The sequence below is a fragment of the Calidris pugnax genome, unplaced genomic scaffold, assembly GCF_001431845.1.
Source record: "Calidris pugnax isolate Ruff unplaced genomic scaffold, ASM143184v1 scaffold9, whole genome shotgun sequence".
NCBI lineage: Eukaryota > Metazoa > Chordata > Aves > Charadriiformes > Scolopacidae > Calidris > Calidris pugnax.
In genome coordinates this window covers 4,724,146-4,751,153 of record NW_015090778.1, presented here as the reverse complement: position 1 = coordinate 4,751,153, position 27,008 = coordinate 4,724,146, and the positions used below count along the sequence as shown (strand labels likewise).

The window sequence follows — 27,008 nt, the reverse complement described above, 5'->3', positions numbered from 1 at the left end:
GGGGGGAGACAGGGCCGCCCCCCGGGGGCTTCCAACCGGCTCCGATCGCCCCCGGGGGGGACAGGCCCGGCCCGGCGGCTGCCTAGCCCCGCCCCTTCTCGTCAGCCCCGCCCACTCCGCTACCAGCCTATTGCGCTAAGCCCTGCCCACCCGCGTTAACCCCACCCCTTGCGATCGACCCCGCCCACCACAGCACCTGACTATTACCCTAAGCCCCGCCCACCCGCGTTGAGCCCGCCCCCTGTGCTGAGCCCCGCCCACTCCAATAATAACCTAATGCGCTAAGCCACGCCCGCCCACAGTGGACCCCCGCCCCTTGGCCACGCCCACCCGCTGTCACTCAGGCGCTAAGGCCCCGCCCCTCGCTCGTCTTCCTGTTCCCCCCCCCCAGCCCCGCTCACCGGGGCGCTGGCGGTACCCTCCTTGTCCCCGTCCCGCCGTGGAGGGTACAGCTTGTCCAGGCTGTAGGCGCTCCGGTACTCGGTCCCGGCGGCGGCCCGCTGCGAGAAGCGGGCGGCGAGATGCCCCAGCGGCGGCCGGCATAGGCCCCGCAGTGTGTGCGCCGCCATCTTGGCTCCCGCCGTGCGCCCTCGCCCTCGGCGTCCCCACGGAAACGGCGGCCGGGCCCCGCGTTCCGGGGCGGGGCCTCGGAGGGGGTGTGTGGGGCGAGCGGTGGGGATATATGGGCTGTGTGGGGAATACGTGGAGTGTGTGTGGATGGATGGGATCTATGGGGTGCGTATGGGAGGCCTGTGGGGTGCGGAGTCTGTGGGGCACCGTAGGGGGATGTAGGAAAACTGAGGGGGGATGTGGGGCGCCATGGGGTGATGTGGGAGTTCTGGGGGAGTGTTTATGAGGTCTGAGGGGCACCTTGGCGGGATGTGGGAGGTGTGGGGGGATGGATCTATGAGGTCTGTGGGGTGCTGGGAGGTTATGAGCACTGGGTAGGTGGAGAGTCTGTGGAGCAGATGGAGGAGGTCTGTGGGGCACTGTGTGGGGGATGTGGGAGGTCTGGGGGAGGGTTTATGGAGTCTGAGGGGCACCATGGGGAGATATGGGAGGTCTAGGGGAGTGTTTATGGAGTCTGTAGGGCACTGTGAGGGGATGTGGGAGGTCTGGGGAAGTGTTTATGGGGTCTGAGGGGTGCTGAGGCAAGTCCTGCTGTGGGAGCTGGTGGGATGGCTGGGGACGAGGACGCTGGGGTGAGGTGGTCATGAAGTGGCATGGGATGACCCGTGTGGAAGGCCCTGGGGGGCAGGTGCCAGGGGTTGGTTTGGGTAGGTCATTTGCAGCTCCTCAGGGCGCAGGCAGTGGTGGGGGACAGTGTGCTCCCCCCTGCACCCCACGCCTTCCTCAGCTGAGTGGTGATGGACGTAAAAGTGAAGATACAGCCAGCATTTTTTATGTACTCTCTAATTTTTGCACTGGGAATGGTTCATATCTTTATCTGCTCGAGCGTGCTAGAAAGTTATATATACATGTACAATATATATGTATAATTATGGGTTTTTTAATGCTGTTACAGCAGTACGTACGTGTTTTCAGGTCTGTAAAAGAGGTGCTGAGGTGAAAGGGGGACACAGGGGAGTGAAGAACTTGTGGAAATCCTTCAGCTCTTACTCCCGTGGGAGCTGTCAGGTTGGCTTGACAAGAAGGGTGTGCGTTGGAGAGGGGCAGGGACTGCTATTTCTGGCAGCAGGAAAATGCACAGGCAGGGATGGGGCCGTCATTAGCTCAGGTGTTTTGACAGGAGCTGACGATCTTTTGTTTAAAACTGTGGGTGAATTAAAAATGGATGTTTCGAAGCCGATAGAAAGACAACGTGTGATTGAGGATCTGAGCTGGGTCCCATCTAGATAATCAGTGTAAAATCAGGAAACTCAGTCCTCAGGAAAGGAGCAGGTCTCGTACGTTGATGGTCCGTCTGTCCTGGCTGCAACTGAGCAGCTCTTGTAGGCCAACGAGGGCTCTACACTTTGTTTTAATCAAATCTCCATGTCCTGGGGTTCTGCTCTGCTTCCCTGACCAAACTCGGCTGAAAACGAGATGCTTTAAGGAAAAAAACCAGAACTGTCAAGAGACAAATCGTGCCATCTGGTGACCTTAATTTCTAACAGGGAACAGGTAAATGTTTGTGATTTGTAGCCAGAGGGATGGGTAAAATATCCAAAGCAGAATGACTCATTTTACCAACTGTTGTCAAACACATCGGTGTTGTGCTGGTAACACGCCAAGGATGGTGTCGGCGTGTGGCACACAGAGGGGCTGGGAAAGGAGTTTGGAGGTCACACAGTTGAAGCCAGACCCTTCTAAAAGGACACTTCTCTGGTTTTGCTTCATTGCTGCGTTACCTGCTGCAGATACATGCCAAGAGCCTTGGTAAAAGCAGAATGATCTCTGCTTGGCTGGTTGGAAACGGCTCTTCCTGGGAGGCAGGGCTTGGGGTGACAAGGTCTGTCTTTGGCATGACCCAAGGAGAGCCAAGCTCTTGACACTTAAGGTGGAGACATGACCCGCCTCAGTAGTGAATCTGACTTAGAGAGCAAGCTCACCCCATTTGGTGATGGTGGTCACTGGTGGGCAAGAGCTGGAAGGAGCCATCCCTAAGATGTGATGCAAAACAGAATGATCTCTGCTTGGCTGGTTGGAAACGGCTCTTCCTGGGAGGCAGGGCTTGGGGTGACAAGGTCTGTCTTTGGCATGACCCAAGGAGAGCCAAGCTCTTGACACTTAAGGTGGAGACATGACCCGCCTCAGTAGTGAATCTGGCTTAGAGAGCAAGCTCACCCCATTTGGTGATGGTGGTCACTGGTGGGCAAGAGCTGGAAGGAGCCATCCCTAAGATGTGATGCAAAAGCTGATGAGGTGGAGTCTCCTTCTCTGGAAACATTCAAACCCACCTGGACACATTCCTGTGCAACCTGCTCTGGGCGGACCTGCTTTGGCAGGGGGTTGGACTAGATGATCTCCAGAGGTCCCTTCCAACCCCATACCATTCTGTGACTCTGTGTCCAAGGAGCTGGTCACTCCCTGTGTGAGTGAGGGCACAAGCCATTAATGTAGGAGCAAGTTGGCGCTTTGAAAGACCTTCCAGAAGGTCTCAGCTCCTGTAAGAGAGGGGAAACTGCTGAATCAGGAGATCTCCTCTGTGAGAGTGCAAACTCTATAAACAACCCCATACCATTCTGTGACTCTGTGTCCAAGGAGCTGGTCACTCCCTGTGTGAGTGAGGGCACAAGCCATTAATGTAGGAGCAAGTTGGCGCTTTGAAAGACCTTCCAGAAGGTCTCAGCTCCTGTAAGAGAGGGGAAACTGCTGAATCAGGAGATCTCCTCTGTGAGAGTGCAAACTCTATAAACCCCTTCAATTTGTGCTTCAAGTGGTCCATCCCTATGGATGGGTGCATCTCTGAAGCATTATTCTAACTGGTGGTTAAGTAAGAAGCCAGACTAGGTCTGGTGGAAATGCACTTGTCTCAGTGTCACCTTTCAAATTCAGCATAAAAGTGAATTCTTGACGAGCTCTGCCCTTATTGATCTTAATGGTGTGAGCTGAATAGGGTCATTGGTTTTGCCAAATTCTGAAATCAATCATTATTTCTTATTATAGTGTACTTTTCCTCATCCATTTTAATTGCATGCAGTGTTTTTCTTTCTGTCTTAAATCAGGGGGGTGAGCTATTAAGTGGCTGCTGCTCTCTATTAGCCCATTTGCTGTGGTGAGCAGTGTGGTTGCTTAATACTCTCTTAATGGAGTTTTCCTTGGTGTTTTCAAAGCAATTAGAAAAGTTTAGATAGAAGGTGGGATAAAAGGCCAGAAGATACTTATTTTTCCCTCCTTTGATTGCTGAAAGCCTCACTCAAGAAAAAAAAATGAAGCAACTGTGACTCATAGAGTCATCAGGACGTATTTATACGGCCACTAATATTTTTGGATGCAGGAAAAATGCCCTCAGCGCTTTGCTGAACAAACTGCTGATATACAGCAGCTGTTCCTTTGTTAAGCCAAATACTAATATCGTGTTTCTTACATCAGTCACTTTTGGATGTGGGGTTTTCAAGAAAGGCCAAAACAAAAATAGCATTTGAATTGCAAGCTTAGAAATTGCGTGGTTTTACAGAGACTTCAGAGCTGACAAAAGAAGGGTTTTTATCGTGTGGCCAATGTTAGTAGTCCAAGTGCATAAAATGTATGTTATATAAATAATGCAGCAGTATAGTTCGGCACGTTCTCTCTGCTTTCTGCACAGGAGCCTGAAGCATTTTCTTGACCCAAATCGTACGTGAAAATCATATGAATAACTCTTCTGCTGTTCTTAAAAGTAAAAAGAGCTGTAAAGAAAGTCTTGGCTTTGAGAAGCCTGGTATTTCTTTTTTATTCAGGAAGAGAATAAGGCATTTGAAAATATATTTAATCTGCTGTACACTTAACTGTGGTGGTGATTCACGCAGGATTGTTTAAAATGGAAAGTGAAGGCGATCCTCTCCCCACACCTCTGCAGCACCCAGCTGACTGACAGTAAACACCAGCTGACTTAAACCAACGCTGCTTCAGACACCCCCTGCCACAAGAGTTGAATTAACAGGGTGGTGAATGCTCCGACAAAATCAGCAACGACGCTTTTGTTGCTGCTGTTGTTCATTTTTATTTATTTTATTTTATTAGACAACTGCTTTCCGTTATAAATAAATAAGGCATGAAGGTTCTCCATACTGTTACAGAGCTGGTAGCCACAGTCCGTGCGTATGGCTCCCGACCGTCCTCGAGTTCGGGGCCATGGGGCACCTGAAAATGCAGAGCGTGGAAGAGCGGAGCCTTGGTGGTGGGTGGGCTGAGGAGAAGACCTCTTGAGCGGGTGTGATTTGGGCATTGCACTCCTTGCCAGCTTACCTCCGTGGTACTCAGCTTAACAAAAGAGGGTATTTTGGAGGGTATTTTTCCATTAACTCCATGGTAAGTGAAATAAAGGTAGCTCCTCGTAACGTCAAGGCCCTGGACTTGGAGGTTAATTACCTGGTCTAGTTGGGGGTGTCCCTGCTGACTGTGGGGAGGTCGGACTAGATGACCCTTGGAGGTCCCTTCCGGCCTGGGAAATTCTATGATTCTATGATTTTAACAGTCTTCCCCCTCCAAAGCCAGATTCTCGTTTATTTATCTCACTGTTGCAAAAATCCCAGCCATTTCCCCAAGATTTTTGGGATGGAAACTGGTGAAAACAGAATCCAAATCTGGCCTGAAGTTTGTCTCCAGGCCGGTACAGAATAGGTAGCTTACACTGAACTGCTCGTTTCTGGTGGCTCGGTGCTCGGGGTGGTGCCTAAACTGTAATGAAATGCCGCTTCTCTGCCTAAAATGCCTGTCTGACCATTCATGGTCAACATCTAGTCCATGAAAAATGGAAACTGGTGATTCCTGAGACTGCCGTGGCCTTTTGGCTGTGTGTTTGTATGTCTGTGGAAGCGAAGGTGAGGAGATTTCAGTGCTGGAAAGTGAACTGGAACAGGAGAGGTGACAGCCTTTGGAGACAGTGCCTCAGCCCAGAAAGCTTATTTTCAGCAGAGAGCTGAGATCTGCCCTCTCGACTGGGGAGATGTTCAGAGCAAAAGTGTGGGGTGATGTGTGGTCAGTGCTTCTGCCATGGCCAGGGCTCCTGGCTCCGTGTGTGTGGTGCTTTGTCCTTCTGCTTGCGTGCAAGCCACTGGTAGCCAGCTCTGCAAGCCCATGCAAGCTGTATTCGAGGGGTTTGCTACAACAGGGCAATGGCAACCTCTTGAAGAGCCCTCAGCACAGAGGTTTGGTGCCCAGACCGTGAGATGAAAGCATGTCTCTGATACTGTAATAGCACTTCTTGTCTAGCTTTTGGGAAAGCCCTGGTCATCGGGTTCCTACCAGGCACAGTGCTTCACCCGGGCTGAAATACTGGGGCAGACTTAAAGGGAGGAAATCCCATGTGCCTACAAAAGTCTGGAGGGTATGGACTGAAATACTAAGCGACGCTGATGAAGACAGAACAATCAGTTTTAAGTTTCTCTTCAAGTTTTTCCAGTTGCAATGAGCTTGCATTGTAAGTAGCTGAAAAACCTGACTGATAAGAGAATGGCTTAAACAGCAAGAACATACTGCCCTTTGGGGAAGGTGGGGAAGAACGTCGCTCTGGTACAAGCGTAGGTTCTTAGCCATAAAACCAACGTGGAGGGTTGGGCTGCTGTGCTGGAGCAGCCCCTGGAGTTCTGATGGCTTTTCATTTTACTTTAAAACACCGTGCTCCAGCTGTGGCAGGACGCTGGAGGACATCCAGGCTTTCGCTTGCAGATAACTGGGCCGTAAGACAAGCTGAAAAGGGTGGAGGAGGCGATTGGTTTTCTTTTTTCGTGGTGTGGTTGACGTTGCTGTTGTGATGTCTGGCAGCGGCAGCAACTCATGCAGAGATCCATCATACAGTTTCTGAAATCCTCTAACTACAATGTACAATTGTCCCAGTGAGTTGTCCGGAGCCCAAGCTTTAAAAAAAAAAAAAGTGAGTTGAGTCTCCGTGACGTTTTCTTGCTTGTAGACCTCGCGAACCTTCAAAGCAGTGGGGCCACGTGGCGGTTCCTGGGGCTGAGGAGAAGACTTGGCTGTTGCGATTGCACGTGGGAGTTTGCGGAAGGGGCAGGAACTCATTTGCTGCTCTTGTTTTTCACCTTCGTGGCGTTGATGTCTGCTTTTGTTTTTTGGATGCGGGAGAAGATCTCCTTAAAAAGAGCCTTGTACTCGGGCTGGCTCTGCTCCAGCCGCTTGTCCACCGCCTCCACGTGTTTGCTGATGGTCTTCTCCATGGTTTTCCGCTCTTCCAACTCGTGTCCCTCTCCTCGGAAGTCTCTGAAGGAGCTGTCGCGGGAGATGGGCCGGGACGTTTGGACCCCTGTGTGGCGCACACTGTCCTTGTGCTGCCGGCATTTGCTCAGGAGCTCTTCGTACTTCTCCAGCAAGGCGTGATACTGCTCGTCCACTTCCCTCAGGATGGACATGCCCCGCTTGCGCACGTTGTTGGCGTGCAGCGTGTAATTGCCCTCGTGCCGGCTCACGGCATCCTTGGTCACGATGGCATTGAGGGCCGTGTCACTGCAGCTTTTCCGGACAGGGTGGTTTGGGGAAGGTGTCATTGAGGGCCCGTGGCTTTTCCCTCCCTCCTCCTCAGAGAGGTCGATGTAGTCAGCTTCTGGGGCGTTATTCAGTGGCTCAAGGAGGGCCTCGGACAAGTTGTCTTCTCTGCTGAGCAAATACTTCTTGACTTGTTTCATCTGTTGTAGCTCTAGGAGCTCTGCTTCCAGTTCCTTGATGCGCAGTTTGCAGTTCTCCATCTCGCACACTCGCTGCTCGAGGTCCGAGTACTCCTGAATGACAGAGGTGTACTCTCGCTCAACCCTCTCCTTCCGCTGCTTCTCCTGATTGACTTGGGACCTCAGGGAGTTCACCATGGCTTGGAGACGCTCGTTTTCCCTCTCTAGTGGCTTCTGGTTGAACTCTGTGGAAGAGCTGTGGACCTGGAACGCGTCCTCATACCTGAAAGAGAAGAAGGACCCTTGAAAGAGTCTGACCAAGTGGCAATCCATGAGAGACTCATTGTGTCTTATTGTTGTGTAAGGAATTTCACTGATGCCCAGAAAGGAGATGACCTGAGCCCATGGAGTGAGGTTTGCCTCCTCCTGTGTGCCAGGAGACCACAAGGTGTGGCTGGGGCTCTTCTGGACACAGAGACCAGGCTCTGTGCTAGAGAACCTGCAGTCTCGTTTGATAGCAGTGATCAAAGACAGGAGGGAAACAAAACTCTAAAAGGTAAAAGATTCATCTGGTTAACAGACAGGCCACCAATGTTGGAGTGAAGCAAGGATGAGTGTTCAAGTGCTACCAGTCTGAGCTGAAAGTAGAAGGCTTTGAGCTTTTCCTGCTGGAGTTCACCAACTACTCACTGTGTCATGGAGTTCACCAACTACTCACTGCATCTACCAACAACCCCAAACCCCAACCAGCCAAAAACCAGAAGCACAGGCTCTGCTGTCCTGTATCTGGGAGGTGCTCCAGGGAGAGTGGGAGAAGCAAAGGGGAACAGGCAGAGGCTTCTGACAGAGTCACCCCTTCTTCATTGCCTGGGAAGCGATAACAAGAGTTTCCCCCTTCCCTTGTGTTGCTGCCGGGAAATCAGATTTTCCTCCTCAATGAAGTGCCCGTGGCATCCTGTCTGCTTAGAACAGATTGGAAAAGAGCGAGCGCTGTGGCCTCCCCTGGGAGGCATGGCTGGTGGTGCTGGTGGGGATTGAACATAGTTCCAAGTTACCGAAGGGCAGCCTGACCTTCAGAGCCAACTGCGGAGCTGGAAACCCAACTGAGGTTCCCGAGGCACTGGGGGCAGAGTGGGGCTGGGGGAGGGAAGAACCACAGAGACATTAAGTGGATTTTGCTGGGGGTCAGGTTCTGGCCTCATAACATCCCCTTTGCTGCTGCAGTAAAAGTGTCTTTTTGTTCACATCCTCTGGCAGGGGATGCTTTCAGTACCAAAGTTTATCGATCGCGTGTCTATTTAAAGAAGCCTCAATTACGGACAAAGCTGAGCAAGGAATGCCCTCACGAGGTCAGTGAATTCACACCATGGCTGGGTTTTAAGGAGGATCAAGTGTGCAATGGTGTTCACACAGCGTTGGGCAGCACATGGCGTATCTGGGGGTGTGATGGGTGCTCTTGAGGGGTACAGGGAAAAATGAGCCATCCCAGCTGGTCTTAGTGTGCCAGAGATACTGATCCTGTGCTGGGAGGGAGCTGCAAAGGGAAAAGGGGCTGTGCTGGTTTGGGAAGGGAAGCTGGAGATAATGGTTGATGTGTTTGTATCAGAACCCTTTGTAGTACTATATTTGTAGATAACCTTACCATAGATACAAGTGATCACTCAAATGTTTGTGTTTGTGACTTTACTAGAATTATAGGATGTGACTTTAATTATTCAGCTCCTGCTATGTCTTATCAATGGCTAGAATCTAATTATATACTGATTCGAGATTTGTTACCTAGCCCCATTGGAATGAATCTTACATTGGTGAAGAAACTTCTACAACACGATGACCTATCTCAGCTGCTAGAATGAATCCTAAACAATGGACACAAAACTCTAATCGCTGTTCAGCATGATACAAAAGAGATACACCATGTCTTCAAAAGAATGAGGAAGGATGGAAAACACCATTGGTGGGAAATTCTTCTTGGATGGTCACCAACAGCAACGGGACTGTTTAATCGTATGCTTCACCCAGTTGTTATCTTGCTGATTCTAATTTTAATATGTTTGATGCTTATAGTTATGCTGTATATAAAAATCTGGTACTTGACCAAACAAATAACCCAACTACAACCACCCAAAACATACAAATTGGCAAATAACAAATAGCAGTGCTATACTGTCTGCTTATAGTGACTCTGAGCGTAAACAACTATCAATATACTATTTATGCCACAGAGGCAAGAGGTGACTGCACCACCACTCTGTGAAGGTAAGATAAATTGACCATAGTCACGGGGTGGAGTGTGGCCGTGTGCTCTCCCTGGTTTGCCCCCCCCCTCCCTCTCGGCTCCTGCCCGGCCTTGGCCACCACGGCCATCACAACAGCAGCTGTGATAACTTGCACCCGGTCTCTGGGGGATGGCTGGCAGCATAGTCAAAATACTGTCTGGAGTGGGGACCTAGAAATTTTGTTGCCATGAAAATATGACTATAGGTCAATTATCTTACTGTATAAATAGTGGACAGCCCAAGAGCCCCTTTGAGCTCTCCTGTATGGCAGCGGGCTGCACGCCAGGATCTCCCATTTCGTGAGGATGCTCACTGAAGGTTCTACTCCTCGAGGTTGAGAGATTTCTTGCCGCAACAGAGTTTCCGGTTCTACTCCTCGAGGTTGAGGGAATCCTTGCCACAACAGATTCTCGGTAAGTGACTAATAGCATGCTAAACTTTGAAATTTTATCTAAGTAATGTAAAGGATTAATTGTGCATATATAATCCTTTAGACATAAACTGTTGACCAAGTCTGGGACTAGGTTTGGATCCAGCCGCACCCAGACTCCTCTCTGAGAAGGAGTTTAGAAAGCCAGGGGGTCCTTTCTGAACCTCGTGACTCAACGGGAGGGTCTCCCTGACAGTTCTGTCTGACCCTGTCCTCTGTGCAGTAAATAATAGAGTGTACCCTGACATCGAATCTTGTAAACACTATCGCATTTACCACTGGTTTTATCACACTACTGGTTTTGTTAAATCACTGTTTCACCTTAATAAATATTTCTCTGCTTCAGTCTAACTACTGAAGTTAATCACTCCATCCGCGACAGTGTGCCAGGAGAGCCCCAGCCCTCCAGCAATGCCTGTCCCCTGCAGCCTGGCCCCTAGTGAAGTTAATCACTCCGTCCGTGACAGTCCGTGTGCAGCTGCGTTGGGCATCCATGTCCTCCTGGGCAACTATTCTTGCCCTCTGAAAAAGCAAAAATTCTTGCCCTCCCCATTCGAGGGATCCCAGCTGATGCTGAGATCATGAAGGCTCTGCTTTGCCAACGCCACCCGCTCAGGCAGGCAGGTAGGAGAGAGGAAGGTCCTCCATTCATCTCCAGCGTTGAGCTTCAGGCTCTGATGCATGAGCCTGCATGTCAGCTGGGGGGTGTTTGGGGGGGGTTTGTGCACCCCCAGAGGGGCTAACCCACCCCATCCCTGGTTCATGGGGAGAGGAGGTGGGGGAGAAGGTTGTGGGGGGGTGTTGCTAAAGATGAGGCTCCGTACCTGGGGCTGGAGCACAGCTCCTTAAGGCAGGGGAAGGTGTGGATGGTTCGGCGCCGTTCCCTCTTCTCCCGCCGAATGCGGAGCTGCTCCAAGCTCCGCATTTCCTCCACCTGCTTCTGCAGCTCCTCCACTTGGTTCTGCAGCCCCTCGATCGTTTCCGTCAAGCTGTGGAGAGAGGAGGGAGCACGGATGAGGAGTCAGGCACTACAGGTCCTTGAAAGGTGTTTTTTCCCCTATAGAGAAAGCCAGTCTATGGAAGGTGCTTCCAGTCGCTGGCTCTGGGAGCGTGACAGTGGTTCATTTTCATGGCAATGGTTAGTCTTTCTCTGCGTTGTTGCTCTTGAGTGATGGGGTTGTTTGTAGAAAATGGTGGGGAATTGAAGCAGTGGCAGGGGATTGTACTAATTTGAGACCCTCTGTCCTCAAATCAGTTGGCTAAAACAGCCACCTCCGGAGCATAAGCACCACCCTGGAATATCTCTGCACTAAAAGCAAGCAGGTGAGCGATTTACTCTCTTCCTCTTGTTTCTCTTGCAGAGATAAACACAGAGGCTGGGCAGAGATTTGGGGTTGTTCTGGCTGTGAATGCAGTGTGTAAAAGTCTCTGCTCCGAAACGCCCGCTCCGCACAGTTGTTTGCAAAAGATGCTACATCGCAAGGACATGGCTTAGTCTGTTGTTTCCAGGGATGACCTTGATCGTGGGGCTGCTTTAGGAAAGAAATAGTTATTGACAAACTGGTGTTTCAGCATGGGCTGGCCAGGGTTTCGCTAAAAGCTGGATCTGTGCCTAGTGTTTCTGCAGGGCTGTGTGCTGGGGACCTCCCTGATATGATTATGTGCTGCTGCTTCAAGGAAACGCATCCAAGGGGGAAGAGGAGGAGGAGGAGGAGGAGAGGCTGCCGTGCCTCTCTCCTGGCAGCTACAGACATTCCTTTACCCAGCCCTTGTCCCAGGGGTGTCTGTGCTGGGGCTGACCTCTGCTAATCATCGTCAGTGCAACGAGCTCGTGTTGTAAATGGCTGCAAAACCGGAATGATAAGAGAATGGCTTAAATAGCACGGACACGCCGCGCTTTGGGGCAGGGGAAAGGTGAGATGAAGGTCTCTCGGGTACAGCATCGCTGCGGCGGGAGGAGGGGAGGCCGTACCACTGTATCTTCTGTTGGGATGTCTTGCTTTCCAGCACGAGCTTCTGGTTAGCTAGCTCCAGGTCCCGTGCTGTCAGGTCCAGCTGCTCGTAGACTTTCGCATGCTGTTCGTTCATCTGCCGCAACATCTCTAGTTGCTTGGTCAAGTACTGAGAGAAAAAGCGAAACAGAAACGTTCCACATCCCAAATCCAGGTTGTTTCACAGGCAGAAATTCCTACAGCCTTTCCTTCCTCTGACAATGCATTTCAGGGCTGATTTATCCTCTGCCTGGTTGAACCTTCTTGCACGGGAGAAATATTCATAGCCCTGCCCACTGTGAATACTTTTGTGTCTAAAATCAGATTGAACTTCCCCTGCCCTCTTTGAAGGGCACTAACCTCAGTCTTTCTCTGTTCAGCTGCTTTTTTATTCCCACTACCCAAAGAAAGTCGATATCCCTGGGACTGTGACCCTTCACCAAAGCTGACTGAAATTGGCCAGTTGGTTACTGGATTGTCTGACAGATCGATTGCAGAAGCTGCATTTCCTTGGGAATTCAGGCTAAAACTCTGAGTCTGTGAAATGTGAGGAGCCTCGTGGTTTCTGCCTGTTCAAAGACCCCTTTCTGTGAGTCTGTCATGGCAAGGTTTCATCCTGGGAGAGGGGCATCTATCCAAGAGCTCACCCTCAGCTGGGACCAGATCCCAAATCCTGCTGGTGGGGATGGCTAAATCCATCCACCAGTTTCCTTGGCCATCAGCTGTCACATCCCCGTAGCCTTTGCATGAGGCTCTTGTGATCTCACAGCCCTTCTCTGCCCTGTGCCTCTTTAAATCGGGGGGTTTCTGATCTTTTTTAATTCACAGATCCCTAGAAGTTTGCCAGTGGATGAAAACCTTCCTGGCACAGCAGGTTTAAGCCTCTAAGCTTAGTTCTGTGGGCTCTTAGAAATACTGCCCTGCCCCCAAACGATGCTTGAAACAGTGGTTTAGATTGCAGCTCTTGGAGAAAGAGCTATTTTATGCCTCTAACAAAGGGGGCTGTGTTATGGGGGTGCCGAGGGGCCAGCTGGGAACAAACGTGATTATGAATAACTGGAATCAAGGGAAAGCAGCAGCAGGGCAGAGAGAAGCGAGTGTGAAGGCTGGCAGATGGGCAGGGAAAGGCCAAACGTGCCCCAGATGCAACCTAGAGCTGAAATCTGGTGTGCACATCTGGGCAGGGGGTGGGGATGCAAAAAGGGGGAAAAAAAATCCCAGTTAGTGGGGGAAAGGGACACTCTCCAGCACTGGGATGGGCTTCACCAGACCATAATCCACCCCACTTCAGGCGCACACAGAAAGGACTTTAACTCCCATCCCCTTCCTTTCTCTTGGTACCTGAGCTGTTGGCACTGGTGGAAGTGCCCCTTCCCCACCATCCTCCTGTGTCCCTACCTCGATTTCCTGCACTTGCTCCTCGTTGGTGGCGTACATCTGCTGCAGGGAGTCCTCCAGCTCCTTATTGCGCTCCAGCAGCGTCTTCCCCAGCTCCGCAGCCAAATGCAAGTCTGAAAAGCAGAGGGGACAAAGCTGCTGCAGTTCCCGTGGCTCCTCCAGGGGAATGAAAAGCAGAGGGGACAAAGCTGCTGCAGTTCCTGTGGCCCCACCGGGGGATGTGGTGGGGTCCCCAGATGCCACCACACCAAACGCAGCAGCACCTTTGCACAGAGCTGGTTTTATTGATGTGGTGGGGTCCCCAGATGCCACCACACCAAATGCAGCGGCACCTTTGCACAGTGCTGGTTTTATTGGGGCAGGTTTTGGCATGGATGTGTATGGGACATGCAGGACCTGGCATCCTCCTCCTTGCTGGGCTGCAGGAGCAAGGGGAGGCTGAGCTCAGGACATCTGCAGCTCCTCCATGCAATGAGGATTTGGTACCTGGTGGGCTGTAAAACCCTTGTGTGCTGCATTACAGGCTGTGTAGGCAGGATCAGGCCCACAGGGCTTGGCTGGGGCAGGTTTTCAGCACCTCCATCCCCTATTGCCGAGACCCGTGGGGCTGAGAGGGGCTCAGCATCCGTCAGAATGAGAGCGAGGGTTGGTAAAGCCCCGCAGGGCCTTGGGGATGCTCTATAAATTATATTATTATCTCTAATGAAGGGAGTGCCTTGCCTTCCCCTGTCAGCCTCCATCCATCACCTGCTAATAGACTGACATGAGTAATAAAACCACGTGTGGCCCGAGGGGGCTGGAATCACCTCCCGCATCTGCCGCCCCAGCAGCGCTGGGTCTGTGGCTCTTTCCTTGGGGCAGCTCCAGGGTGAGGACAAACCACTTTACACCCACTCTCTGCCACCTCCAAACGCCCTTAGGAAGCTCATGAAGTAGTTGAACTTCAGGAGAAGTGCGTGGAAAAATAGATGTTGACAGTGTGGTTGGCTTAAAATAGTGGGTTTGCTGTCTCCTGGGTAAAGAAAAAGCCCCAGGACCCTCCGAGTCCTGTATTGGCCAAAGCTTGAGCATCTCAGGTGATGCTGTTTGTGGGCCTGGAAAGGCACAGCTGGCTCTGGTAACAGCCCCTTGCTTTCACAGAAATTGGTTGTCTTCTTAAAGCCTGACCCCTCCTATCATCGTGTGGGTTTGTTTTTTTCCTGCTGCTTTTAGAGGTGAGTTTTTAGCTCCTACGGTGGCAGACTGAAAATCTGACCTTAAGCCTTCTAAAAGGTAAGGAAACAAATCTCGATATGTGTTATTTCTCTCTCAGTTACGGTCATCATGCAGTTTTAGGTAATTCAGGAGTGGCAATCCTGCAGTGTGTGAGGGGACCTGCCCTGGCATTTTCTCAGCCCGCTGTAATGCTCCTCTCTAGTCTGCAGGTAACGGTGTGTTTTGCAAAAGTTCTGCTAGGGCTGAGAGAATTTTTTCCAGCAGTTATTTTGGCCATGGGTTGATTGTGAAAAAGTGCTACTTGGTCACTAGGACAAGAAGAAGGGGAGGCAGGATACCTAGGATGTGTTGTGAGCCTGGGAAAACCACGGATCTCTTGTACTTCAAATGGCACATCACAAAATGAGACTCACACTGACCCCTGGGACACGAGTGCTCGCGGGGAGGAGGGCTGTCGGTGCTTGGGATGGGCTTTCCTGACGGATAACACTGTGCTGTGGGAAGTGCTGATGTGTTATCAGTTTGGGTGGTGGCCAGGTTTCTTTCTGTGCAGCTCTAGCAGTGCCTGAGTGGCTCCCCAGGTGTTGGTCCTGTGTCCTTGAGTCTCCCCTCTGCCAGGGGAATGTGCTCTCCAGCTGTGGCCCGCATTGCAGGGTGTTATTCTAGGCTGTGACCTTTTTAATTATAATCCTCATCATTGCACAGTGACCTGGTCTGAGGGCTGCAATCCCTGGCTATCAATGCAATCAAGATATTGGCACATTTCCCCACAGACAGACCTCCTCCACCTATTTATTTTTTTTTAATTATTATTTTTTTTCTCCTTTTTCCCAAGCACCACATTTCCCCAGTTTCCAAAGTGCCCTTGGGAGACAGAATATTTACTACACCAGCTGGGGGACAGGGGAACAGCCAGATGCCAGCAGGGGCAGGGGACGATTTGCGTGCCTTTAAGCTGCTTGGGGCTGTATTTAATGGCACTGCCACCTTGGCAGAGCTGGTGTCCCTGCTGGAGACGGGCACCCTGCAGATCACATCCCTCGCAGCAACACGGAGGCGTGTAGGGAGAGGGGCTCCGTGCTGCACTCCAGGTAATGAGTCAAGTGTGTCCCCGTCCCTGCGGATTAACCACTGCTCTCCCACCATATGGCATCCAATTTAATCAGCTGGGGTTGAGTTAAGTGGATTAGGCAGCGCAAGATCCTGCCTTGTAATTTAAAGGGCTCTGTCAGCAATAATTTAATGGGGGAAATGGGCAGCGTTTGGGGACGAGTGGGAAAGAGGAAAGAAAAGAGGCTGAGCTCTGAGGAGGAAATTGATTCTTCCTTTCCATTTTGAGCGTAAGGGCCTGGGAGACTCCAGGCTTGAAGGACACGGGGGAGTTGGTTCTTTTAGTGTCTTTTAACTGCCTTGGCCGTTGTCACACACACACTCGCTCACTCTTTGCTCACCAGCCAGGCAAAGCATCCTCAGTAATCCTGTCTCATCCATCTCCCTCACGCCCAAGTCCTCTTCCCTACCTGTTGGTCTCCCCCAGGCTGTGGGACCGTGGGGAGGGAGGGGATGCTGTCAAAGCATCCTCAGTAATCCTGTCTCATCCATCTCCCTCACGCCCAAGTCCTCTTCCCTACCTGTTGGTCTCCCCCGGACTGTGGGGAGGGAGGGGATGCTGCGTGGAAGTGCTTTAATGTCATCTTTAGTCCAGCTCCCTGTTGATTTTTGCACTAATTGTGGCTCTGCACAAGCTTGGGGCACACACGGCTCCTCTCCTTTGAGACCTTGGAAACCTGAATGTGAATTTTTTAGCAAGTTGTTTGGGGTGGGGGGGGAAAGAACTATTTGGGGATTCTCTTTTCATAACACTGTGGTTTCCCACAATTATTTTTTTTTTTGTATTCCTCTTTTCTTCTCCGCTGTCAGATCAGCCAGGCAGTGCTGTAGGACTTGCCCTAATTTAGCAGATATGCTGATGCCTCCCTTCCCCCTCCCTGCTCAGTGCAGGAGGAGAAATGAAGTGGTGGGGAGCGGCTGTGCCCGCTCGATGTGCCCGGTCCCCCCGCAGCCTGCCCGCACCGAAGGTGCTGCTGCCAAATGGCACAACATCCTGCTTAAAAATTGGGGAGCCCAGTGTTGCCCAAATCCTATTTGAGAGAGGATGGTGGATACAAACAGTCCCAGGCAACACCAGCTCCGTACCCTCTGGCTCTCAGTACCGCAAGCGCTGACACGACCGTTCTAATTAACACCAGCCAAGGAGACACCCCGTGTCCCCAAACAAAGAGCTGTGCCTACAGAGCAAAGCAGAGGGAGGGAGGGAGGGAAGGAGGCTGTGTTTCCCTGCAAGCTTCCACGGGAAAGGCGCCTGAGCGAGGAGGGAGGGGAAGAGAGGAGAGACCATATGGTGGGAAGGGAGCGGGAGTTGAATCCAAGCAGCGTTCGGTACTGGGGAGTGTGGCCAGGGAGTGCATCGAGGAGGCAGCCATCCTGGAGCTGCAGAGATCATCAGCAGCCCAGCGATCACTCCGCTGGCCCTGTGTCACTGGGGAAACTTGGGGGGGGGGGGAAATAAAAAATTGTGATCCAAAAGCTGTAGCAGGTTGTGTTGGACTAAAAGAGGCTGAGGAACCAACTGTAGGGTGTTCCCCCACTGCAGCATCCCGTGGCAATGCTGGCTCGGGCAGACGTGCACGGCATGGGGCTGCCCCAGCCTTCGCAGCAGCTTGTGGTGAGGCACAAAATGGGTTTGGAGCAGTTTCTGCCTTCCCAGTGCTGGTCTGCATCTGTTGGGCAGAGCTGTTTTGCCACAGCCCGCTCTCTGAAGGGTTTCTTTTTTTTCCTTTCAGCATCTCCTGGTTGTGGCTTTTGGGGACCGTAAGCCTGGTGCTGGGCAGAGGAGGTTATGGCTGCTCTTGGCACGTTGGTGATCTGGTAGCTATTCAGGGGTCCTCGTAAACACTTCCTGAAGGAAGCCACCATCTGGAGCAGCCACTCTGGGCTTTTCCCCATCGTCTGTCTTGCATCGAGGGATTCATGTGTTTAGGCTGTGAAAGAACACGCCTGCTGCTCTGAGCACAGGTGAGCTTTGCTCCTCACCTTTAAATAACCCAACCTTCTCCCCATCCTACGAGACCAGCAGGCTTGTGTGGAGGGGTTAGAAGTCCTTTGGCTCGTAGAACTAAAAATCAGGGGGTTCTCATGCATGTTTTTGCAGGTTCTTTTCAGCTAAGCATCTGTTAAGGAATTATTTGTCCTTTCCTCAAGGGCTGGGTCTACAGAAAGGGCTGGTCCTCTCCTGCTGCAGGTGGTGGATTCACCTGCTGAAGTGTGGGGAGGAGCAGCGAGCAGAGCTCTGGCTTGGAGGTCTCCGGAGGAAGTTCAGGGTGCTTGGGAGCTGATGGATAGGGTAGGCTGAGAGTTAAGAACTGATGTTTAATGCTGTTGACGTTTAATTTAATTGCATTTGCTGTCTGCTCCATTACACACGGGTACTTAGAGTCAAGGGTAGGTGCAATTATCCCTTTCAAAATCTAAATAAATGATGCTGTGCTGGTTTACCCCAGGGTAGGGTGTACTTGCTGCTCATTTATTTTTCTTCTTAGTTGCAAGGGATTGTGCTGTCTGGGTATATTACAATGAAGATCAGCTTTTGTGTATCACTTACTGCTGCTCCATGACAGGTGATGGAGGCAATCTGTGTTCTTGGCCATTATAAGCCTTTGCGATGGAATGTGCTGGGGTGCAGAGAAGCGAGTGCCACTGACAGCATCTTGCAAACCACCTGCAGGCATGTCTGGATGTGGAAAAGCCTTTTCAACACGCCTATTCCACAGCTGATAGTGTTTCCCCTGGCCTGGCAGAGCTTTCAGAGAGCCATTGGGGTTACTGCTGAGGCGTGGATTCTCCATCCCTTTTCCACTGGCATAACTTGGATGTTCCTCCCCAAATCAGCTTTGCGTTTGATGTTCTGTGTGTTTTTTTGTGGGGACCTGCTGTTTTGGTGTAATCAGGTGTACAGCAAAGGCAGGGTTTGCTTTGCAGAGCAGCCTCATGCAGCAAGAGGGGAAGATGCCTGTAGCAGGGCTGGGGGAGCACAGGCAGGGGCTGTGTGGGATGTCCCTGGTCCCTCTTCACATCCTCCTTTCAAACCCTGGCTCTAGCTGGGCTCAGCTGATGTTGGGTACACGGACATTTCTCTTACCCTAATGAGATTTGCTGGATTTCCTCCGTGGTCTTTTTCTTCCTTTTCTTTCCTTTTTCTTCCTCTCGTGTAATCTGTTACGTACCCCTGGGCTGCCTTTGGCTTTGCAAGCTTCCCTGGTGGCGGGGGGAGCTTGGGTGGTGGCAGAGAGATGTGGTTTGCAGGGGGTCGAGGCAAGAGCAGTGCAACGAGAGCAGCTCCCTCTGTGCTGTCTCCAGTCCCCTGAGCAAAAGTGGCACCACCAAAGCACAGAAAACCCTGGCAAGGGTCTCAGGGGTGTTCTGTCTGGACCGTGCTGTGCTGCAGGGAAGCCCTCCAGCCTTCTTTTCTTAGCCCCTGCTGCTCCCTTCCTTGCCTTCTGTATTTTTCAGTCTTATTCAGTATTTCCTTTCTATCAGTTCTTTTTTGTTATTATTCTCAGATGCTCATCAGGTTTTTTAAAAATTTATTTAATTGATGCTCACCTTTTTCTTTCTGCTTCAGTATTTCCTTTCTATCAGTTCTTTTTTTTTATTATTATTCTCAGATGCTCATCAGTTCTTTTTAAATTTATTTAATTGACCCTCACCTTTTTCTTTCTGTCCTCTAACATTCTGTGCCCCAAAGCCTCCCTTGTATGTTAATGTTTAGACTTATGATGGCTACCTCTGCTTACAAGCTGTACGTGTCTATACAAACACACACACAGCAGTCCTATCCCCGTGCCCACAGCAATCAATATGTGTTTTGCCAAGTTGTTAGAGCATGATAACACAGAGCATGTTATTAGACCGTGGTCGCAGCCCCATCTGCGTCTTTTCCTGCTGTTCTCTTATCTCAACAGCCTGGTGCCCGTGTTTGCCTTGTAGGCTAAAATGGTTTCAAAGAGCTTGGTGATTGGTGCCTCGGAGGCTCTGATAGTGCACCTGGATCAAAAAACATCCTAAATAAATACATACAAGTGGAGTTGTTGGGGAGAAGCAGAGAGGAAAGAGGCAGCCAGCGCTTTGCTGCGTGCACCCTTCCTCTGGGCAGCAGAGCTCCATCTAATTAATTACGTTGGGATGCAGAGAACCGTGAATAGAAGCTTTTTCTCTTTTAAAGTTAAAGACACAGGCACGTGGATTGGGTGCCGTGTGGGAATCTCATCTCCCCAGCGTGTTTTGGGGACAGGAGACTGTAACTGACCCAGGACGGACAAGGAGGATTAGCTCCAGGGAGACTTTACGTGTGTGTTGCTGCTGCTGCTGCACCACAGGACTGTGCACGTGCGGAGCTCCAGGCAAAGGGGACCTGTGAAGGACAGGTCAGTGCACTCGTGCAGCAGAGCACGGTGCCCACGGTGATGGGCTGCCCACAACCATGTCAGTTCTCCAGCCCTGCTCCTGCTCACACAACCTATTCTCCTACTCTCTAAGCCATTGCTGGCCAACTCGGTCGCTCTTGCTGTCCTCTTGCTGGGGGCAGGCAGGAGGAAGCACTGATCCTGAGAGGTTTGGTCTCTTGGAGAGCAACCAAGTTCCACAACTGCCACCTGCAGCAGCTCCTGAGACCACCACCAGCACTGTGGTTGCCGGTTCCTCCTGTCTGCTCCTTCTCATACCTCATCCCTGAAGGTATTTAAAAGATGGACAGACATGGTGCTGAGGGACATGGTTTAGTGGTGGTTTTGGTAGTGTCAGGTTGATGGTTGGACTCGATGGTCTTAAAGGTCTCTCCCAGGAAGGAAGGAACCTAGATGATTCTATTCTATGTGCCAGAAGCATGTGTGTACAGAGAAGATCCTTCTTCCACAGCCATGTGATTGTCAGGTTGATGGTTGGACTCGATGGTCTTAAAGGTCTCTCCCAGGAGAGAAGGAACCTAGATGATTCTATTCTATGTGCCAGAAGCATGTGTGTACAGAGAAGATCCTTCTTCCACAGCCATGTGATACAGCTAAATGCAGAAACCAGCCTGACCTCCTGCAGCAACACCAAAAACCTGCCCACCTCTTTTCTAGCAGCCCCTCTGCTCAGCTTTAGAGCATGTCATCTTGCACACTGCTCCCCCAGTCCTGCTCCCTTCCCATCCCCTGCTGGGAAATGCTCTGGAGCCCTCTTCCTTCAGCTGCTAAGCTCACACACTGCCTTGTGCCTGGCTGTTGGTACCTGCTGGAGACGCTACCCTTGTGGGAAGAGGTTCTGACCTCAGGTGAGTGATCGGTGCCATTTGTGGAAGTAGGCAGGAGGAACACCCTCAGCCTTCCAGTCTGAGTTTGATGATGTTCTGTGCTGCTCCTTGCTCTGCCTCCTCCTGCAGACACCAGTGCTCAGCCCTGACCTCCCAGCCTTCCCAGGACTCAACACATGCCTGCGGGCCAAGAAAACTTGGAGGACGGCATGATAGTGTCCTAGCTCCATCTGCCATCCCTGCAGCTGCAGAATTGGAAGGGGTCTTGTCTGCGTGGACCTGGATACCGCCCACTTGAAGGATTGGAATCTTCAGGGAGGAGACAAGTTAACTGAGCAGTGTGGGGGCAGCTGCGTCGCACATGGGATAAAGTAGAGTGACTTACAGAAGGCTGCAGAGGAACAGGCTGTTTAAACCATTAAAAGAACTGTTACCTCTTGGAGAGAAGGTTTACAACTGTTTGTTAAATGTGTATTGAAAAAAAAAACCACCAACCCAAACAAATAACCCCCAAACCCTAACAGAAAATCACTTTAAAATTCCCAGCTGTGCAAAGACCAGCAGTTGCGTAACATCTGGTCTTGTTCCTCCAGGATATTTTCTGTTGGAGATATTTTCCTAAATTCTTGGCCCACGTATGTGTTTTTGAGTGTGATGAGTCGAAGCTTTGGAAGCCCTAATGATGCGTTTGGTGTGAGCACACGGATGTATTGGATGGGTGAGGTGGGAATAGATCCCTGTGCTGCTCTGGGAAAGGCTGTTTTTAGCCGAGGAGATAGAGTGTGTGCGGGAGCGAGCGTTATCCTGAGCGCTGGGGCTGCTTTTAGCAGGAGCAGGATCGGACCCTGGTGCTCCCACAGCTCTAAGTGGTTCCTGCCTGTCACACTGAGTCAGTGCATCCTCCCTGTCACCAGCCAGCGCTGGCTGCACAGGAGGAAAGACACAGGATTGGAAAATGCAGGGGAGGGGACAGCCTCTCCGTGCAGGGTGTTGGTGGCCACTGTCTTGTCTCCCTGCCCATTGGGCTCAGGGCTCCCGTGGGGGGAACGTCCTTCAGGTCTTGGACCATAAATCCTTTGCACGTGGCCTTGCCAAGGAGAAATGCCACTGTTAGCTGATTGTTTCAGGATGGGAGATATGGAAAAAATCTGACTTTTTTTTTTTTTTTTTTTTTTTTTTTTTTTTTTTCTTTCCCTCCCCTTTGCCTCTCCTTCTTGCCTTTCCAGCAGTTCCTCTAATTCTGCTCCCTCCCACAGCTGGAAGTATGTGCCTGGGGTTCAGCAGATGTAGGAAGGAGTTTCTGTGAGACATCAGGAGGGCGATCCTGGAAGTTGCTGTGTGGGGCTCTCATGCCCTGTTTTCTTGCTGCCTTCACGTAACAGGGCAATTTTTATTCTAGGAAAATACATCTATATATATATTCTTTCTTTTTTTTTTCCCTCTGCAGATTTGGAGGCTCTCGTCCCTTCCTCAGACTAACCTAACTGTCATCTTATTTCCTTGTCTCCTGTGACTTTTCTAGTCCCTCTTGTCATTCCCAAGCAGCTCAGCAATTAGTCACTGAAAACTTTCCACTTCCATAAGCTACCTGCTGTACTGCGCTGCTAAATAAGTAAGTGGCTCAGCTACTGCAGGCAAAATTCCATCCTTCTGGCTTGCCGCTGGGGAGGAAGGACAGAGAATTAACCGCTGTGCTCCTGGAGGACAGGCAAGCTGGTTGGCTTGTCCCCTCAGCTGGACTGTCAGGGTGACTGCACCATGAGGGACAGAATTTGGGGTCCCACCTGCTTCCCGGTGCAGTGAATCCTATGGGCAAGCCCATAGTGAATTGCAGCTCCGTGGAGCACCCCACGTAGGCTGGGTGGTGCAGAAAACAGGCAGGTATGGGTGCCTCTGATCCCCTGGGCTCATCCCACCATCAGGGGATGATCACCAGGGCACAGGTGACCCTGTGTCTTTACACGGATGAGGTGGGAGTGGTGCAAGCTCAGCACCTTGTGTCATTTTCCTTCTTAGCATGCAAGCGATCAGATGCTTGGCAGGAGGAGGAGGAATTAAAATAAGATACTTAAATCTGGAGACCTTTAGAGGTTACCGCCATAAAGTCCTAAGCCTGCATTGCAGATGGTTTGGCCCAAAAGTTTCTGTGGCTGCCCAGGAGCAGAGGACTATCAGTCTCACAGTGGCAATGAGATGATGTGCTGCTTCTTGTGCTACCTCTGGTCCTGCTGGCTAACTTGGAACGGTACAAGGCCATTTTGTTTACACAGGAGGAATCTCCCCAGCACTCGGGCTGTATTTAGGCTCCAGGGACCACAAAGATGGCTTTGAGAGCCCTCCTCTTGGGCTGTGCTCTGCTCTTTGGCTTTGACCTGAATGCTGGCGGGAGGATAAGGTGGCTGGGAAGATCAGGGAATGCAGCAGGGTGACTCTGAGGAGGACTTGGGAGACTGCGGAGGAGGAGATGAAGGCTGGAAGTGGCTGGCAGAGATAGTTGCTGGGTCTGGTCTCTACTCTGCTTGGATCCAGATGTGATTGGTTTGGCACGCAGCCCTTCTCAACACAAATGCTCCTGATGAACAGAAAAGGTGTCCCCACTTATCCCCAGCTCAGACTCTCTAATTTTAGTTCATTCATTCTCTTGGGGTCTGGCTGCACGTACACCCTGTGCTCGGGGTATGATGCAACTGCAGCCACATCATCGGTTCCCAATGGCTGGGAAAAGGTTCACCATCACTTTATTCTGGCTTTAACGCTTAGAGGCACAAGTTCCCCAGCCCATGGAAGGTGAGGCTGTGACTGAACCAAAGCAGTGCTGACATCCATTCACGCTTAGAAAGCTTGGCAATAAGCAAAACCACGCTACTGAGTAATCAGAGCTCCATTTTTACCACTTTCTTCAAATCGGAAAGCCTTCCCAGAGAGATCATCATAAGCATGAAACACCTCAGAGGACACCACTACTGTTTCCTTGTTGTTAAGTCTCCTGGCTGGGATTTGAGCCTCTGCTTCTATGTGCTAAGGTGTCTCGGTACAACACCATGAGCCGCACAGGCCTACAGCATCCCAGGGAGCAGGGAAAGGAATCTGAAAGGCAGCAGCTTCAACTGAATGAGGCTGGAAGGGCCTTGAGGTTGGGGACTGGATCTTGCTGCCTCCAAGGCAAGTGGTCAATGCAGGCAGTTGCTGCGGGCACTTCAGGGAGGGGAAAAGAGTGATTGGGGTGTATTTTCTTGAAAAAATGAGTTATTTCGGCAAGCCAAAGCTGTGTGGAGGACAGGGAGGAAAGTAACAGGTGCTCAGAGTGGAGCTAGAGGCATGATTTCCTCTGTGGTGCTAAAATGGTTAATTAACATAATCATCACAGAGCTCCCAGTTAAGCCATCCGTTGCTTAGCAAACAGTTTTGGATGTAAATGTAATAAATATTTGATGATGCTGTGAAATGACGATAAAGGCCCAGCGACCAGCTGGTTCGCGAGAAGAACCTTCCTCCTCGCTTCGGTTTCTTCTCGCCTCTCCCAGCCCTGGCTCCTAAGGAACAGTCTTTAAGGCTGTGCTTTTGTCCTCTGCCTGCCTGGCGCTGCTGCCAGGCGTGGGTTTCTGCGTGACCCCGGGCTGTTGGCATGCTGATCCTCTTAGTAATGCCAGCCCGCGACATCGTGCTACGCTGGGCGTCTTCCACCGTACTTTCCACCACCAACAACCCCCCCATTTCCAAACCAACAGCTCTCCACAGCTGTGCCATCACCAAAGACCTCGGAACACTGCTACGGCTGTAACGCGAAGGCGCACTGTACGTGGACAAAGTCTAGCACTGTCCTTCATGATGCTTTGTGCACCCTGCAAGTTAATTACGGTGGTAATTACCCCGTAGGACCTTTCCAGTTGGGTGGTTTTAGTTAAAGCCTTCCCCATCTCTCCTCCTGAGTTTGTGCTAGGCTGTGCAGCCCCCTGTTCGTACCGGAGGCTGCAAACCCCACAGCTGGGCTTTGTTTTGGGTCTGTATTTTCCTCCAGTCATGTATGTGCTCAAAGGTGGAGTCTATCCCCAGCACCAATCCATCATCTGGGAGAGGTTATCCTGCATTTACGCTGCCGGGACAGAGCTGGGAACCTGGCCTCCACCGGGAAGGTGGTTTTATTGTTGTGAGCCCATTGCACGGTGCCGGTGCTGACTCATGAACCTGACACCGGGGACAACAGTAAGGTAAAAATCAATCGCTCCCGCCTTGTTCAACACTCCCTGTATTCACCCGTGGTTCTGCTCTTCCTCAGCCTGCATCCTGCCCCTGGACCAGTGCCCAGGCCCCTTGTGAGCCATGGGAAGACGTCACCCAGAAATGTGAATTTCTGAGCACTCAAAGGCTGCACTGTTTATTCAGCCGATAGCTCCGTCTCCATGCTCTGCCCTGGCTTCATTTGAGCTTCATTTGTTTCAAAGAGCAGGGCCCAGTACCCCACTACTGATACTTCCTATTAACTGAGAAATTGGGGTTAAAAACCAGCTGCGATGATCCCTGGGGAGGGTGGTTATCATTCCTTTCTGGGCCTCTGCCCTGCAGCTGAAGTTGTGCAAACTTTAAATCATGACATAATGTACTGGAGCGACCGTGGGCAGAGGCACTGCAGCTGGACCACATGTCCCTGCTGACAGTCAGCTGGCTAAAACGAATATATATACACCATATATACCATACCTATAGTGCAATGTGTCAGAGGGGTACTGTATTTAGGTAGGAACGATTTTCCCTCTGCGTTGACAAATCAGTTCAGTTCATTCCTGGGCTACTGGCCTGAAATGGGACTTCTTCCAGTTATTTACTTACTGCGTGTTGACTCAAAATATTAAGATAAGCAAAATTTAAAAAAAAAAACCCCAAAGCCCCAAATACCCGCAGCCGCCAACTGTCCCGCCTTAGGATAAATATTTTACTGCGTGTTGACTCAAAATATTAAGATAAGCAAAATTTAAAAAAATCCAAAAGCCCCAAGTACCCGCAGCCACCAACTGTCCCGCCTTAGGATAAATATCACATAGAACTAGTGCAAATGTAGGTACAGTTACTTCAAAACAAACTGCTCAAGTGAATTTTTATCTCCTAACAAAGCTATTTTTGTTGTTTGAAACTTGTCCTTGATTTTTTTTTTCCTTCCCAGTTTCTCCTGCTTTTATGGTGGATTGGAAAAATCTCTACAAGTAATAACATGGTTTAGAAGCTGAAGATCCCTTTCGATTTCGGTTTGGACAGCAAAAGCCTTTAAGACACTTTCAGCATCCTCAGTTTAGCAACCCGTTATTTCCGATGTATTAATTTCTAACTAGTGTGCCCTCTAACTCTACCTGCAACTGCTCTGACATGAAAGCAATGTCATAACTCCCCACGCCTGATTCCGCCTGCAGCAAGTTTTCTGGGGAACCAGCTTCCCTGTGGATGTAATGTGCCAAATTCTTAACTCCCCTGGTGCTCAGGACCGCCGTGGGCTCCCCTGTCTCTATCCATCGGGTTTAAACTTTCCAGGGTGAGGACAGTGGGTTGGAGCAGCGGAGCTGAGATTTCCACGCAGGTGCCGCCGCAGGACGAGGCGCTGGCTTTGCCGAGCAAATGTGAGTCTTGAGAGAAGGCGTCCCACCCTCCAGCATCCACGATTTTCCCTTTTTTCCTTTTTTTTTTTTCCCTTTTTTTTTCCCTACCCCCGCATCCCCCTGACCCGCCATCCCTGGCAGCTTGCGGGGTGCCCCCCCCCGCCTCCAGCATCCTTACCCTGCTCCAGGTCTTGCTGGTCGTACCAGGGCTCCTCTTCCTCGCTCTGAAACTCCTCCATCCTGTCGGCGCTCAGCATTTAGCACCAAAGCTCCGGGGAAACGCGAAGCATCCGCCAAAAGGGGGGGACCCCCCCGCCGCCGCCGCAAACGGGGAGCGGGGATGGATGCGGGGATGCGGCCTCGGTGCCCCCACCCCGGGCGGGCCGGGAAAGGGAGGATGGCACGACGTGGCACCCGGTGCCTATCCGCTGCCCCGGCTCTGTCTGCCCCCGGGGGGGTGTGGGGGGCGGCTTCTTCCTGCCTCCAGAGCCGGGGGAGG

General features: G+C 51.2%; 2 protein-coding genes across 2 annotated transcripts in view; both read right to left on the bottom strand.

Annotated features, from left to right (window-relative positions):
• LOC106893851 (peptidyl-tRNA hydrolase ICT1, mitochondrial-like) overlaps positions 1–599 on the bottom strand; it is a 3,125-nt gene extending 2,526 nt beyond the window's left edge. Inside the window, exon 1 of the mRNA XM_014952104.1 lies at positions 410–599. Within this exon, the coding sequence (XP_014807590.1) occupies positions 410–569 (160 nt within the window). The 5' untranslated portion in view covers positions 570–599. The remainder of the gene's footprint in view (positions 1–409) is intronic.
• A 3,751-nt stretch (positions 600–4,350) lies between these two features.
• On the bottom strand, positions 4,351–27,008 carry CDR2L (cerebellar degeneration-related protein 2-like). The gene is made up of 5 exons (XM_014952093.1): positions 26,688–27,008; positions 13,361–13,473; positions 11,944–12,092; positions 10,796–10,960; positions 4,351–7,545 (listed from the first exon to the last, which is right to left on the bottom strand). The coding sequence occupies exons 1-5, from the start codon at positions 26,764–26,766 to the stop codon at positions 6,660–6,662; spliced, it is 1,392 nt and encodes a 463-aa protein (XP_014807579.1). The 5' UTR covers positions 26,767–27,008; the 3' UTR covers positions 4,351–6,659.

Coding starts and splice junctions, on each gene's coding strand:
- CDR2L (XM_014952093.1), bottom strand. CDS start 26,766: ATGCTGAGCGCCGACAGGATGGAGGAGTTTCAGAGCGAGGAAGAGGAG. Junction 13,474..26,687: donor CCAGCAAGACCTGGAGCAGG/GTAAGGATGCTG, acceptor TCTGCTTTTCAG/ACTTGCATTTGGCTGCGGAG. Junction 10,961..11,943: donor TCCCAACAGAAGATACAGTG/GTACGGCCTCCC, acceptor CTCTCTCCACAG/CTTGACGGAAACGATCGAGG.